This window comes from Schistocerca nitens, chromosome 5 (assembly GCF_023898315.1).
Source record: "Schistocerca nitens isolate TAMUIC-IGC-003100 chromosome 5, iqSchNite1.1, whole genome shotgun sequence".
Lineage (NCBI taxonomy): Eukaryota > Metazoa > Arthropoda > Insecta > Orthoptera > Acrididae > Schistocerca > Schistocerca nitens.
In genome coordinates this window covers 824395900-824410366 of record NC_064618.1, presented here as the reverse complement: position 1 = coordinate 824410366, position 14467 = coordinate 824395900, and the positions used below count along the sequence as shown (strand labels likewise).

The window sequence follows — 14467 nt, the reverse complement described above, 5'->3', positions numbered from 1 at the left end:
TTAGCCTATCTTCCACGTTATTCCATCTGTACATTGAGCATGCAGTCAAGTTAACGAAGGAGAAATTTGGAAATGGTATTAACATTCAGGGAGATGAAAATAATTGAAGTTTGCTGATGATATTACAGTTCTGCCTGAAAAAGCAAAGGACATGAAAAGAAAAGACAGTTGAATGGATATAGTCTTGAAAATAAATAATTAGATGAGCACCAATAAAAGTAAAACAACAGTAATGGAATGTAGTCGAATTAAATCATGCGATGCTGAGGGAATCTGATTAGGAAATGAGACACTACAAGTATTAGATGAGTTTTGCTACACATGCAGCAAAATGACAGCAGCAGAAGAAAAACGGATGCAAAATACAGATTTGCAACAGCAGAAAAAGAGGAATATACATAAATCTAACATTAAGAATTAGGGTTTATTTTCTGAAGGCATTTGTTTGGACTATAGTGTTATATGGAAGTGAAAGAAACACAGAAGGAGATACTAAGATTTTGAAATTCTGTGCTACAAACAAATGCTGAAGTTGATAGGGCCAGATTGTATGACCAAAAAAGAAGCAGTGAACTAGGAAGAAACAATATTTGCAGTATAACTTCAAAAAAGTAGGGGTCACCTGAACCATCAAGCAATAAAGAATGTAGTATTCTGATTAGGAATTATACTGGGGTAAAAACTAAGGCGACTACAGTAAAACTACAGGAAGGAGGTTCAAGGTGGTGTGTGTCATCTTGGTTACGCAAAGGTGAAGGGATTTTTCACAGGATAGACTCGTGTAGAGAGCTGCACAAAAAAACAATCACTAAACTTAAGATGACGATAATGACAACACATCATCAAAGTATTCCAGAATGAAACTTTCTGGCAGATTATAAACATGTGCTGGCCTGCAAACTGAACCCAGAAATTTCCCTTCCATAGGTAATCCCCTCACTGGCTAAGCTCTCGAATCATGCTCACATGCTGTCCTCACAGCTTCATTTCTACCAATACCTCTCAATCAGGCTAAAATGAAAAGAAGGAAAATTAGTACTTAACATATTGTTGACAAATTGGCCATTAGAGAGAGAGAGCGCAATGTACTGGAGAAGGAATGGAAAGGGAATTAAGCCACGTCATTTTCAAAGGAAATACCTAAGAATTTGCTGTAACGCAGACAGCACAATGAAAAGATTGCCAGAAAATAAGCATTTGGGCAAGGCCTTCCCTGGTAGTAGACACACACACACACACACACACACACACACACACACACACAAATGCAACTTACATACATGACCACAGTCTCTGGCTGCTGAGGCCAGAGTGGGAGCAGGAGCACATGATGGGAGAAGGAACTAGGTGGCAGAGGTAAGGAGAGGTGGGGCAGGGTAGGGATAACAGGGTAGAGGTAGGGAATGCTGCTTGTGGGAGCATACAGGGACAAGGCGGAGAGAGGGTAGGGCAGCTAGGTACAGATCGGAGGTTAAATAGAGAGTGGGGGGGGGGGGAGATTAGTAATTAGTGGAAAAGAAGTAAAAAGGCTGTGGGTGCATTGGTGGAATAATAGACAGCTGTGTAGTGCTGGACTGGGGAACAGGGAAGGGGCTAGATGGTTAAGGACAATGATTAATGAAGGATGAGGCCAGGAGACTTAAGAGAACTTAGGAGAGTTCCCACCGCCGTAATTCTGATAAGCTTGTGTTGGTGAGAAGGATCCAAATGGCACAAGCTGTGAAAGCAGTAACTGAAATGAAGAGCGCCGTGTTGGACAGTATGCTCAGCAACCGGGTGTTCCACCTGTTCTTGGCCACAGTTTGTTGGTAGCCATTCGTGGGGACAGAGAGCTCATTGGCTGTCATGACCACACAGAATGCAGCACAGTGGTTGCAGCTTAGCTTGTACAACACATGACTGATTTCACAAGTAGCCCTGCCTTTGATGGGACAGGTGATGCTTGTGACCGCACTGAAGTAGGTGGTGGTGGGAGCATGTATGGGACAGGTCTTGGATGTAGGTGTATTACAGGGATATGTGCCAAGAGCTAAGACGTTGTGTAGGGATGGACGAGGATACTGTGTAGGTCTGGTAGGAGGGGTGGGAAAGGTAGTGGGTAGGACATTCCTCATTTCTGGGCATCACCAGAAATACCTCTGCTTCGACGGCTGCCACCCATTCCACTCCAAGAAGTCCCTTCCACACAGCCTAGCCACCTATGGCCATTGCAACTACAGTGACGAGCAGTCCCTCTTCACAGACCATAATTTCCCTTCCAACCTTGTACAAAAACTGATCTCCAATGCCTTATCTCTCCAGTCACCCACCACCTCCAAATCCCATTGTCTGGCCACAGAGGAACATTCCCTTCGTGACTTAGTACCACCCAGGACAAAAGCAACTGAATCACATTCTTCACCAGTCTTTTTTGTGCTTATATGCGACTCAGCATCTCCGCTACATGGTGGGTAGTAATTACCTTTTCATAATATTGTCACATTCTATGCTGGATTTTCCATTGTGTACACAAAGGTACTATCACAAAGTTCCATGCGAAGGTCATGAAACTGAAGGCAATAGAGTGAGGCTGGAGGAGTGTTCTTAGGAAGCGACTGAAAGCAAAGGTGAACACAGGCCGCCGCATGAAGCCAAGGTGGTGAAAGGTTCATGCCCACCGGAAACATTGCAGGTGGTGTGAAGTTAATTCAAGTCACCACAGCAAGTTCCGAAAGTGGACTCCAGGAGATAACAGAGAAGAGGAATGCACCCCATACTCGTTATCATAGGAGTCATCGAAGAAGGAGGCACAGTATGGGTGTCCATGCATGGCAGACAAATGGCATGCATACCTGCTGAGGAGAAAGACATGGCAGTAGGACAGTGGTATGATTCTTCAGTAAGATTATCTCGGCTTGCGGAAGGCCAGCATATACCAGATTCCCTGTTAGTGCGGCAAGACTTATTAGTCAGACAGTGCGCACCATTGAAGATCAGTGTTGAGAACATCAAAGGCACACATGACTGGAGTATTCAAACAAGTTGGCAGTCGCGAAGCACTGTTTGTCCAAAAAACATGAGATGGCTTTGGCCAAGACTTCTAAGTACTTTGACAGTGAGGTTTGAGAAGCCGTTAAAATTCACATCAAGGATGACCTCGTCAACCACGACTGCAGTATAATCTTAGCAAGGCTTGGGATCCAACACTGAGCATAATTAAGAAGACACTCAGCAATGAAAACGATCTGGCATGCTGGCCAGACGTACCAACTACACTGATGCTCCACACACACTAACCCCTGCATCTCCTCGACTGTCGATGTGTGCCCGTGGAGGGAACGGCCCGTGGGGCGAGGGGATATAAGGTGGCCACCTGCCCTCGGGAGCTCAGTTTGTCAGTTCACCTGAGGCAACATGTCTGATTGCTGAAATATTGTGCCAGTTGGACACTATGAACAAGCAGTATACCTGTGGACTCTTCGATCAGGACAGTAGTAGTTCAGCTGCTTCGGCATACAGACTCTCAACCGGGCTAGTGTAGAAGGTGCCAGTGGCCAAACAGATGCCACGATGGTGGATAGTGTTGAGCTGGTGTAAGGGGGATGGACGTGCAGATGTGTATACAAAGCACCCATAGTCTAGTTTCGAACGAACAAGGGACAGGTACAAACAGAGGAGAGTGGTTCAATCTGCACCTCTGGAAGTACCATTGAGGACACGCAGGACAGTGAGGGACCACGTAAAGCGGGCTGCCAGGTAAGACAAATTGGAGGACCAAGAGTGTTTCTTATCGAGTATGAGCCCCAGGAATTCTGTAGAGCAACAGACCCAAGATGTAAAGATGGTGGGGGATAAACCAACTGTGCCGCCATAAATTCATACAGACGGTATTGTCAGTGGAAAAACGAAAGCCATTGTCGATGCTCCAGGAGTAAAGATGATCAAGACACCACTGAAGATTTGTGATTTTGTGATATCACAGAAAAGCCAAAACCAGACTAGAGGAGCATTTGAACTGCCACCCTCCCAAATAAGAGCCCATCGTCTTAGCACTGCACCACCTCACATGATTTTGATAAAGAAATGCTCCAAAAATTAACATAAGATTACTTTAATCCTGTCTTACAAGGTCAAATATTCCTCTTTGTTAGTAATGTGGTGATGTATTGACTTTTCCAAATACTGCACATAATGGGTTGTTAAGGTCTATGGCAGTGTTGCTTTCATCTAAAAAGTCCTACGTGTGTGGAACACGTTTTCTACTATCTGAGGAGCTACTTTGAATGTGTGGTGCATGCCAGACTTACGTAGATGTTGCTAAAACTCACAACCATACAGCACAGGGCAAAATATCACCCCATCATATCACAGAATTGACATGAGTCTCCAAATTAAAGCTCCAAATCAGATACCAATTAGACATACACATTGCCACAAATCATTAACTCCCTTCTTGTAAATTCTTGAAATTTTCCCAGTGTAAAGAGTATTCCAAGAAGTTTCAGGTTTGCAGTAGGATTACATCAACTTCTTGCTATGATACTTTGGCTGACAACATTTAGCTGTCTTCAGGTGAGTGTTTTGCACTGGAGATTGCTAGTTCACTTTGCTAAATTTACATAAAAAATTGGTGTAGAGAGGCATGTGCTACATGAATGACCTCTGTCGAACTATGCACCCTCTTTGAAAATTGCTCCAGCTGTGTTGCCCAGGTGCAAGCGTAATGGCGATACTTCATGCGTGCGCTCTGTTCAAATGCGCACTCTGAGTCAAAATTCAGATGTCCAAATTAAAGATCATTGGGTCTCACACCTTATTCAGTTAAAAGTTGTCATCACAAATAATAAGATCTTCTGTCAAATGAATTGCTACCAATTCCTTAACAACTGAATTCCGGAAGGATCTCGCCTAGGCCAAGGTTTCTGTGGCAGAATAATCCATGGAATGTCCTGTGGAGATACAATGCTCAGCTATGGCTGACTTGCAAAGGAGCTGGAACACCTACAAACTATGTTAAATGATAATGGATGTTCTACCAATCAGATCAGCACAGCTTTGAAGGAAGAAGAAATTTTACCACCCACAAGATCAAGAAGGGAATTTGTTTGTTTGTTTTGTTTTAGGATGCAAAAACAACTGGAATCATACGGACCCAAGCCAAATCTATAGAACATGAAGACAGAGAGCAGTTAAAAATGACTACACATCATTCCCAATCGCCTTAAGAGAAGACAGCTGAAAACAGGGACATGGAGAAAGGGCTACAAAACACACCATAGAGAAATGGAGGCCCATACTTCTACAACAAATAAAAAGTAAAATGCAGTCTAAAGCCCGCGTGTTTTTCGCTAAACCAGCCACAGGTGTCAGAGGGATGCCTTTTTTAGGATAGGGAAGGGGGAAAGAAAACGAGTTTGAAGAGAGATTGGCAGACACACTCAGTTTGAGAAAACAGATGAACAGGAGTCAGATTGTATCATACAGCCTCCATTTAAACAGTGTTTAACAGAAAGTAATCAGAAACTGCCAGTTCATCTTCGCCAAAGCAGTTACAATCCCATTAATATGCAGTATCAGTTATCTTTATTACACCAGAACATTCCGGGACTTAGAAATAAAGTTGATGAACTACTCATTTGTATCGAAGAAATGAATTCATCTAACCAAATTGACATAATCTGCCTCCCTGAACATCAAGTGACCACTGATAGAGATATGTTAGACATTTCAGGATTTAAGCTAGCTTCCTACTTCTGCAGAGTAGATATGGATGGAGGAGGAGTTGCCACATTTATCAAAAACTGCCATAAATTCAAGAACATTGACATTAATAAATTCTGTTTCGAGCAGCATCTAGAAGCATGTGCAACAGAAGTAGAGTTCCATAACAGATCCTATATAATAATAACTATTTACCGAGCACCTGCAGGAAATTATAATCTATTCTTAGATCATCTAGAAGCTCTTTTGGGTTATTTAACAGGAAGAAACAAAGAAATTTTGATTGCTGGTGACTTTAATACACATTTTCTAATGCAATCTTCCAGTAAACATTCACTGCAGTTAGTAATGTTGTCTTTCAATCTAACTCACACTGTAAACTTTCCAACTAGGATCACTAAATCCTCAAGGACAGCCATTGATAACATTTTTTTAGACAAATCAAAGGAACAAAATCATATCATAAAACCTGTTATAAATGGACTATCAGATCATGACATGCAGCTCCTTGTTTTAGATGTAAATTCTAAGCAGATTATCAAGACTGCTAAATCTGAGTACCGGAGAATAGTCAATCGACCAAAAACTGAGTGTTTTAGAAAACTGCTCAAAGATATGAACTGGAAAGATGTTTATAGTGCTCATGACATGAATGAAAAATATAACACATTAATGAACAATGTCAGTACCATGTTTGAAAACTGTTTTCCTCTAAAAGTTACTCAAATTAAACAGAAGTCTATAATAAAACCATGGATTACACAAGGAATAAAGATTTCCTGTAAGACAAAAAGGAAAATGTATCTGTCGACCAAGAATTCATGTCTGCTTGTGTCTGTATATGTGTGGATGGATATGTGTGTGTGTGTGTGTGCGCGAGTGTATACCCATCCTTTTTTCCCCCTAAGGTAAGTCTTTCTGCTCCCGGGATTGGAATGACTCCTTACCCTCTCCCTTAAAACCCACATCCTTTCGTCTTTCCCTCTCCTTCCCTCTTTCCTGATGAGGCAACAGTTTGTTGCGAAAGCTTGAATTTTGTGTGTATGTTTGTGTGTCTGTCGACCTGCCAGCACTTTCATTTGGTAAGTCACATCATCTTTGTTTATATATATATATATATATATATATATATATATATATATATATATATATTACTTCTTGACATCTGTGGATACTTGTAGAATGTCCTCGAACTGAATATAGAAATTAAAACTGTACAGTCCAGATGAGTTTTGAACTCACGACCCTTCATGCAACAGTTTAGTATCAACTGGCAATGGTACTTCTCCGAAATGACTGAATATGATACTCCAGAGTCCACAAGAGCTAAGGCTGGTCGGCCATCCATGAGGATATCGACACAGTTTCCTATAATTTTTGTAGTGAGCGACGGCAGAAGATTTTTCTCTTCGGTAGCCTCACTTCCAAGGAAGGTCGCACCCTTTAGTTTTCCAGGTTGCAGTGGCTAGGTGATAGACTGGAGCTTCTAAACATCGATTGAGACCTTGATCGGCGTGTTGGGGAGCATCCTCTCCAGCGGCTAGCTTGTGGCGACTGTGACCTACGTCATTCTGTACCCACATCATTTTGTTCATCTTCGTTGTCCCAGAGTTGGCATCAGTTAAGATCGGTCTGCTGTGTTCTGGTGCAGGCGTCATCAAATATCTTCGGCCTTTCTCGACAATAGTACATCACTCGTCCCGCTCATCTGCAGTGGAAACAAAGGTTGGTTATCCTGGGTCCTCCAGATGTCAGTCTTCCTTGGCGCCCAAACAGGTTCCTCATGCGGCATTGTAGGAACGTAACTCTGCTTGGGGCTCGACTTTTTCACCATTTTAAAGGGAAATGAAGGATGAGAGATTGGGTTAAATGTCTGTTCCACTTCCTCCCTTATGACCTCTTGAAGCGTCTGTTTTTGCTCACCATGCAATCCACCCTCACTATCTGACAAAGAACACTTGTGAAATCAGTTGCCTTCTCCATCACAGAGACTGATATGACATTTGGAAGCCGTTCAAACATCTTGCATGTAATTCTTTTTGATGCATTTTCTCGATATAATGGCACCATTTTACGAAGTCGTCTGCTGTCGAAACCACCTTCAGGAGTAGGCATTGATACATGTCCTCAGCAACACCCTTCATGAGATGTGCAATCTTATCTTCCTCCTCCATTCTAGGATCCACTATTTTATACAGCTCCAAGACATCTTGAATGAAGGATGCTGTAGTTTCTCCTGGACGCTGTGCCCTGCACTTTATCTTCAGCTTTACACTTCTGTCATCGTGTGTCACCAAAATACTTGCAGAGTTCCCCCTGGAATACTTCCCAACTTGTGAACTTCTCCTCGTTGTTCTCATACCATTGCCTGGCAGTGCCCTCCAAGTAGAAAAATATGTTGGCCAAACACACTGTGTCATCCTATTTGTTAAATTTGGCTATATGCTCTCATACACCTTCTGCCACTTGTTTGGATCTTGGCCATCGTCACCCGAGAACTCGGAAGGATGTCTCATGTGTTGGCACACAGTTGCTGTCATCGTAACGTCCTCTACTTCTTCTGTCTGATAGATTGCAATCTGTTGAATATGGCTCGAACTCAGATTTCTCATCACTTAAACGGCAGCTCTGTAGTGGCCTGATGGGAGCCACTGTGTCGTCGATAATGTGCGCTATCACAAGTTCCAATACCCAGCGTCTCCACCAGGATAATGTCACATAGAAGGTGTAATTAGATGAATAACAAACACTAACTTCACTTAACGAAGGTTTATTCAGTACTTGCACATACAAGAGTGCGGAGCGATCTGCCTCCAGCCAGAACACATACAGTATACATACAGCTACAGAACATTCCAGTACAATGATTCTTGACATTTGTGGATACTTCTAGAATGTACTCGAACTGAATATAGAAATTAAAACTGTATGGTCCAGGTGAGTTTTGAACTCACGACCACTCATGCAACAGTTTAGTATCACAACCACTATATCACTGTGCTACTCGGCTTCTTCTGTGACAATATTATATGGATAGAAATATTTGTTTTAATATGATCCTTTGATGTATAGCATTGAAAATATGATTTTCTGTCATCAACTTTGATCCTGATTTTTTCGAAACTTAGGGCGTGTATCAAAAGGCTGAAACATGTAGCTCTTTATTTTCAACATAGAACATCCTTGCAAAACTTTATCAAAATCAGTGACTCACCCGTCAGAACCTCCACATGTAAGAAATATTTTCAACAAGTGATGTCTCATACCTATTGTTAAAATGTGTACAGATGGCTGTGTGCCTAGTTTTCACCATTAATCTTACACCTCAAAACAAGGATTAGCTAAGTATTATGAATGAACAATTAAATCCCATTAAACTAAAAACAGTGTGTAGGTAGTTTAAGCAAGCAATTCAGACGAGGTATTTTACAAAAAGAAGTGACATGGGATTCTACAAATCATTACTGACAAAAACATTTATCATTTTAAGTAATAAAACCATTCTACTTCATAATAGAAAATTAATGTCCTGTACTGATAAAGAAACTAAGAGCTGAATTTTATCATTACATATGCAGGATTTAGCCAAATTCCTATGAGGCATAAGACACTACTGGCCTAGAGAAAGTTACCTTTAATAAGCACGAACAAGTTATTTTGTGTGGCTTTTAATAATACTGAAATTTATGTACAAATAAAAAAATGAAGTATAGGGTTTGGAAAAAAGTACAACACAACTGACTGTACAAGCAATTTTTTATGAAAGAGTAAAGAAAAGCAAGTCACAAAATGAGCTTTCGGCCAACAAGGCCTTTGTCGAAAAAAAGGCCAAACACATGCACATGCAAACGAAACTCATACAACACATGACCAGTCTCTGGCAGGTGAAGCCAAATTGTGTGTGTTTTGTCAAAGCTCATTTTGTAACAATCTTTCTGTTGTGCCTATCTGCGACTCAGCATCTCTGTTATACAATGAGTAGCGACTATCCTTTTCATAATACTGTTACATTCTTGTGCCGAAGCAAGCTGGGATTTCTTTACTTCCTCTCGTTTCGCCATCTGCCTCCTTAAATTAACTTTTTTCCATTTTTGCCTAATTACCATTAACATACATGAATATTATCTGCATTTCCATTAAAGAGAAAGGTTGGCCCTCAGTCTTAAGAAATATACCACCAGATCTAATTTTGTGTTTAGTTTTGTGTATGTAATTAATTTCCTAATTTATTTGTACTATTCCTGGTTAAAAATCTTTTGTTACTGGGTGAAATCAGTAATTGTTTGGGGACTTAAATTCTGTTGTTGACTTTTAAGCAAATATAAATTCTGTACTAATTATAAGCATTTGGAGAATGAACTACTAGGATTCTTTAAGTATTTATTTGGCTCCATTCGAAAACGTATTAGCAAAGCCAGCCCTTAATTCCAAAATAATTACCATGTTTGTCAAAAGCATATTTTGCGTAACTATATTTGTTAATTTCATTATTTAACAAATAGTTCAGCCTAACTTTTGTGATAGAAGGAACTGTTAAAAAGAAGGAATTTTTCGATGTATTCAGTTAATTGAATGAGTTATGTTTTAATTGGTGCCTGTTATTGCGAGGATGTAGAAAGGCCCGATTTTTGGTCCTGAAACAGTCAGTCCACAGCCGATTTTCAGATGGAAAGTCTGTATCAATTACAGTAACAATAATGCATTAACTAAACAGTAGAATTAATGTAACACCAATAGGCCATGTGTTAAAACAATGACAGTGTCTGTTCAATTTATTTGAGAAATCTTGTCACATGTACCTCATTATTCTGCAAAAGCTGAGCTGTGTGGTTAGATATTTACTGCTCATAGATGTTCAACAGCAAACTATTATAGCAGTATGCTGATGTTTGCCTGCAAGCTATTAATGAGGCTTATTTACCAATAGTGAACTGGCCATATAAATGTGTAATATTGGGGGGTTGTGAACAGCCAAAGTAAAGAACTGTGAAAAGCAACTGTGCAACTGTCAGCTACATCATTTACAGAAGTCAGTGTTGAACTTCCAATCCCCATTTTTCAGCCAGTATAACAATGCAGGACTACCAACAAAGAAGTAAAGCAAGTGAACACCACATTCTGTCCTGGATTTTCCATTGTTTAAAGAAAAGCAAGATGTGAAAATTTTTACCTTCTTCTGGCGGTTGCCTGTTCCTATCAATCTTTCTCAAATCTTCCAATGTGACACTATCGTCTGAAAACAGACCACCATGCATAACCTGAAAACATAACAAATGTCATTATATACATTATATATCCATTCACTACGCAAATCCTCCCACTTTCTCTCTCTCTCTCTCTCTCTCTCTCTCTCTCTCTCTCTCTGTGTGTGTGTGTGTGTGTGTGTGTGTGTGTGTGTGTGTGTGTGTGTGTCTCTCTCTCTCTCTCTCTCTCTCTCTCTCTCTGTGTGTGTGTGTGTGTCTGTCTCTCTCTCTCTCTGTGTGTGTGTGTCTGTCTCTCTCTGTGTGTGTGTGTCTGTCTCTCTCTGTGTGTGTGTGTGTGTGTGTGTGTGTGTGTGTGTCTCTCTCTCTCTCTCTCTCTCTCTCTCTCTCTCTCTCTGTGTGTGTGTGTCTGTCTCTCTGTGTGTGTCTCTCTCTCTCTCTCTCTCTCTCTCTCTCTCTCTCTGTGTGTGTGTGTGTGGTGTACAAATGTGCACCTACTTTTGAATTAGTATCCTAGACCTAAATATATCAGCATAGAATAAATGTAAAAGATATAAAGCTTGAGATCTGTGACACGAATTCTTGCCTGTGTAAACTACCATAGAAAATCTGATGCCTGATTATCTCTCCTTTGTTTATGTAGGTAACTAAGCCAGAAACTGACATGACTTACATCACCTCCAAAAGATATTAAAATATAATTTTAAGATACTTTACAGAAAAAAATGAAAACCTATTGAAGACAGCAAATAAAGTGCAGGAGCATTTTTGGATACAACAAAATTAATCAAATGGTGTCCTGCACATGGTGGAATTCCTCTTCAGTTTTTCTTCCTGTGTAATAATTTTGTAGTTCTGAATACATTCAGCAACTTATGATAATGGCTTCAATTCAGAGAAGATTACAGTTCACAAGTTTCCCGAGGTATGCAGCATCCAGCTGAAGCCTCTCACTGACGATTAGATACTGTTCAGCTGCCAAATTGATCCTTGGTTGACTGCTACGTTTCACTCGCTCTTTCACGTAGTCGCAACATTTACTACTGGTTTAAGAACAGGTGATTTAGTGGGTCAGTCGATGGGCAATAGGGTGCCCGAGTGTTCATCACACCAAGACTGTACATATACAGCCTTGTGAACACGACTTATCTTGGAAGATGAGTGTCCACAGAATAATCACAGAAATTTAAAAGGAAGTGCAACACTGTCACAAAGAATGCTGAAATTAACATTCTGGTTCTTGTTTACAGCAACCTGAAGGTGTGGTCCCCAGTCAATGTCTAAAAAACAAAACAACACTGAACCACCTCCAACACGAACTGCAGGTTAAATGTGTCAGTGGGCTGTTGCTGCATTCACTACCTTGCATAATTTGGAAAGAGGCAAAATCATGAGTCTGTGACACACACTACAAGCCTACAATCAGCTACTGTCCAGTTTCTTGTTGTTTGGGCCATTGAAGCTGTACAATTTTATGTGATGCCTATGGGCAATAGCCATGTGTGAGATACCAGGTTCCAGGCTCCAAACAGAAACTGCATGCAGTTTCTTCCACAGTGTTCACTCAGTAACTGATTGAGGTGGACCTGCATTCATGGGCAGCAGCAATTCCTATTTGGTTTGAAATTGATAGTCATTGGCAAGGCATAGTCCTCATTTATGATCCTTGTAGGTTAGGATCTTTTTACAACCACTCTTCTCATACAACGTTAAATAGCCACTAGTGGTACACTCTGATGACCATCAGGTATCAATTCTACACCATCAACAGCACTCCTAAAGTGACCAATGTGCTTTCCTAAGTGATCAACTGATATTTTGTCCTGTGAGCTCAAGTGACTGCTGCCGGAGGGAGGGGGGGGGGGGGGGGACCTATCTGATTAACTGCATTGAAAAGCTATGAAAACCTGCATGTCCATAAAGTTTCTTTGTACTGTAAACACAAAGTGAAGACTAGTGAGCAGCAGAAATGATAAAATAAGGACAAGGGCCCTGATCAATATCGCAATTATGACTTATTACTGCTTATTCTATCATCATCATGAAAGGAATTACATTATTGAACATTTACTTTCATATATAGCATTTTAATAATGAAAACTAATGCTTTTATACTTACTAGTACTCTATTATTTAAACAATGGCACAGCGGCAACCAATTGTAAACCTCTGTAAAAAGTTCAGCCATCTGCGCAGTGTACTTTGCCTTCACCTCTCCTTCAAAGCCATACATCTCATTCATCACTCTACTTTCGTGGTTACCTAAACAACAACAATTTCATAAGTTTTAATATCTAAAGCTTGAGTGGTCTGCTACCTTTGTAGTAAGTACCAAAATTTCATACAAACAGATTAATAAGTGCATGATATGCTGGTAAAATGTCACATACCACTGTGTGCATTTGAAAATAAAATAATCTTCCAGTTTTTTGCTGTGCAAAAGAGATATATATAGTCAACCTGCAATCCAAACATTCTACTAACAGTAAGTGCTTAAAGTAAACTTAAGGAATGTTTGAGTATTTGATTACAGTAGTATACGTTAAACATTACTGCCTAATATTTTTTCAAAAAATAATGTTATACCCTCCATTGCACAAAGTAATGTTGTTGATAATCCCTACAAAAAAATCAGAGACTGGCATCCTCAGAACTGGCCATTACAAACAATTGTTCATTGCTGAATTGTACATCCTTGTTGGACAGTCCCCAGCACCACAAACAAAACAGTTTGCTTTTCTCATAAGGCTGGTACACCCAGAGGAAAAACAGCTTATTCCACAATTATTATTTTCTATGACAGATTGGTAAACTCAATATAAAGCTGGAACAACGGGATTTGGCAGTACTAAGTTGGCGGGTGCCAGATTTTGTTTAAATGTGCGGGAGACAGCAATTTTTTAAAAAAAATTAAGGATGACACAACAAAGAAGTTATTATTCATCTTAAGTTTTCTATGCCACGATGCCATACAAAATTCTTGTTGCAGCTGTTTAATGCATCAAACAATGATACCAATACTAATGAAAAATAAATAAATTAAATATAAAATAAATAAAAACACAGTAAATATTGATGTAAATGGAAACCATTGCATGATGAACAACTAGTTAAAATGTTACCAAATGGATACTTTACTTCCATATCTGAGGCATACAGTGATTAAAATTTAATTCTTGTGTGAACTTATTTTCAATACAGAAAAAAAGCCATTCCTGCACATGAGGAATAGAGTAGCTACTGAGTTAACATGGAGATTACAACATTGTATAACCACAGGACATGTGAATGCAGCTTTTTGCCTTCTTTCTGACTGAGAAAGGTCGAGTCACTGCCATGAGGGATATGGGCAATACATACTGACAGGCCACATACACATCGCCGGCTGTAATGCAATGACTGCACAACGAGGGGTGATGAGACAGCTTCAGGACAACAGTGTAGCAAGAAGAGTAGGCACAAGGTCTTCCAGAAAGACTACACCACAAGATGATAAAATTGTTCGACCAGCTCTAATGGTGACAGAAGACAACAGCTCGAATCTGGACACAGATTACAGACAGCGT

At 40.2% G+C, this 14467-nt stretch overlaps 1 protein-coding gene across 1 annotated transcript in view; it reads right to left on the bottom strand.

Moving 5' to 3' along the window:
* Positions 1 to 14467, bottom strand: part of LOC126259909 (serine/threonine-protein phosphatase 5) — a 104510-nt gene that overhangs the window by 37244 nt on the left and 52799 nt on the right. Inside the window, exons 7-8 of the mRNA XM_049956999.1 lie at positions 13021 to 13163; positions 10871 to 10958 (exon numbers count right to left, since the gene is read on the bottom strand). Of these exons, the coding sequence (XP_049812956.1) occupies positions 10871 to 10958; positions 13021 to 13163 (231 nt within the window). The remainder of the gene's footprint in view (positions 1 to 10870; positions 10959 to 13020; positions 13164 to 14467) is intronic.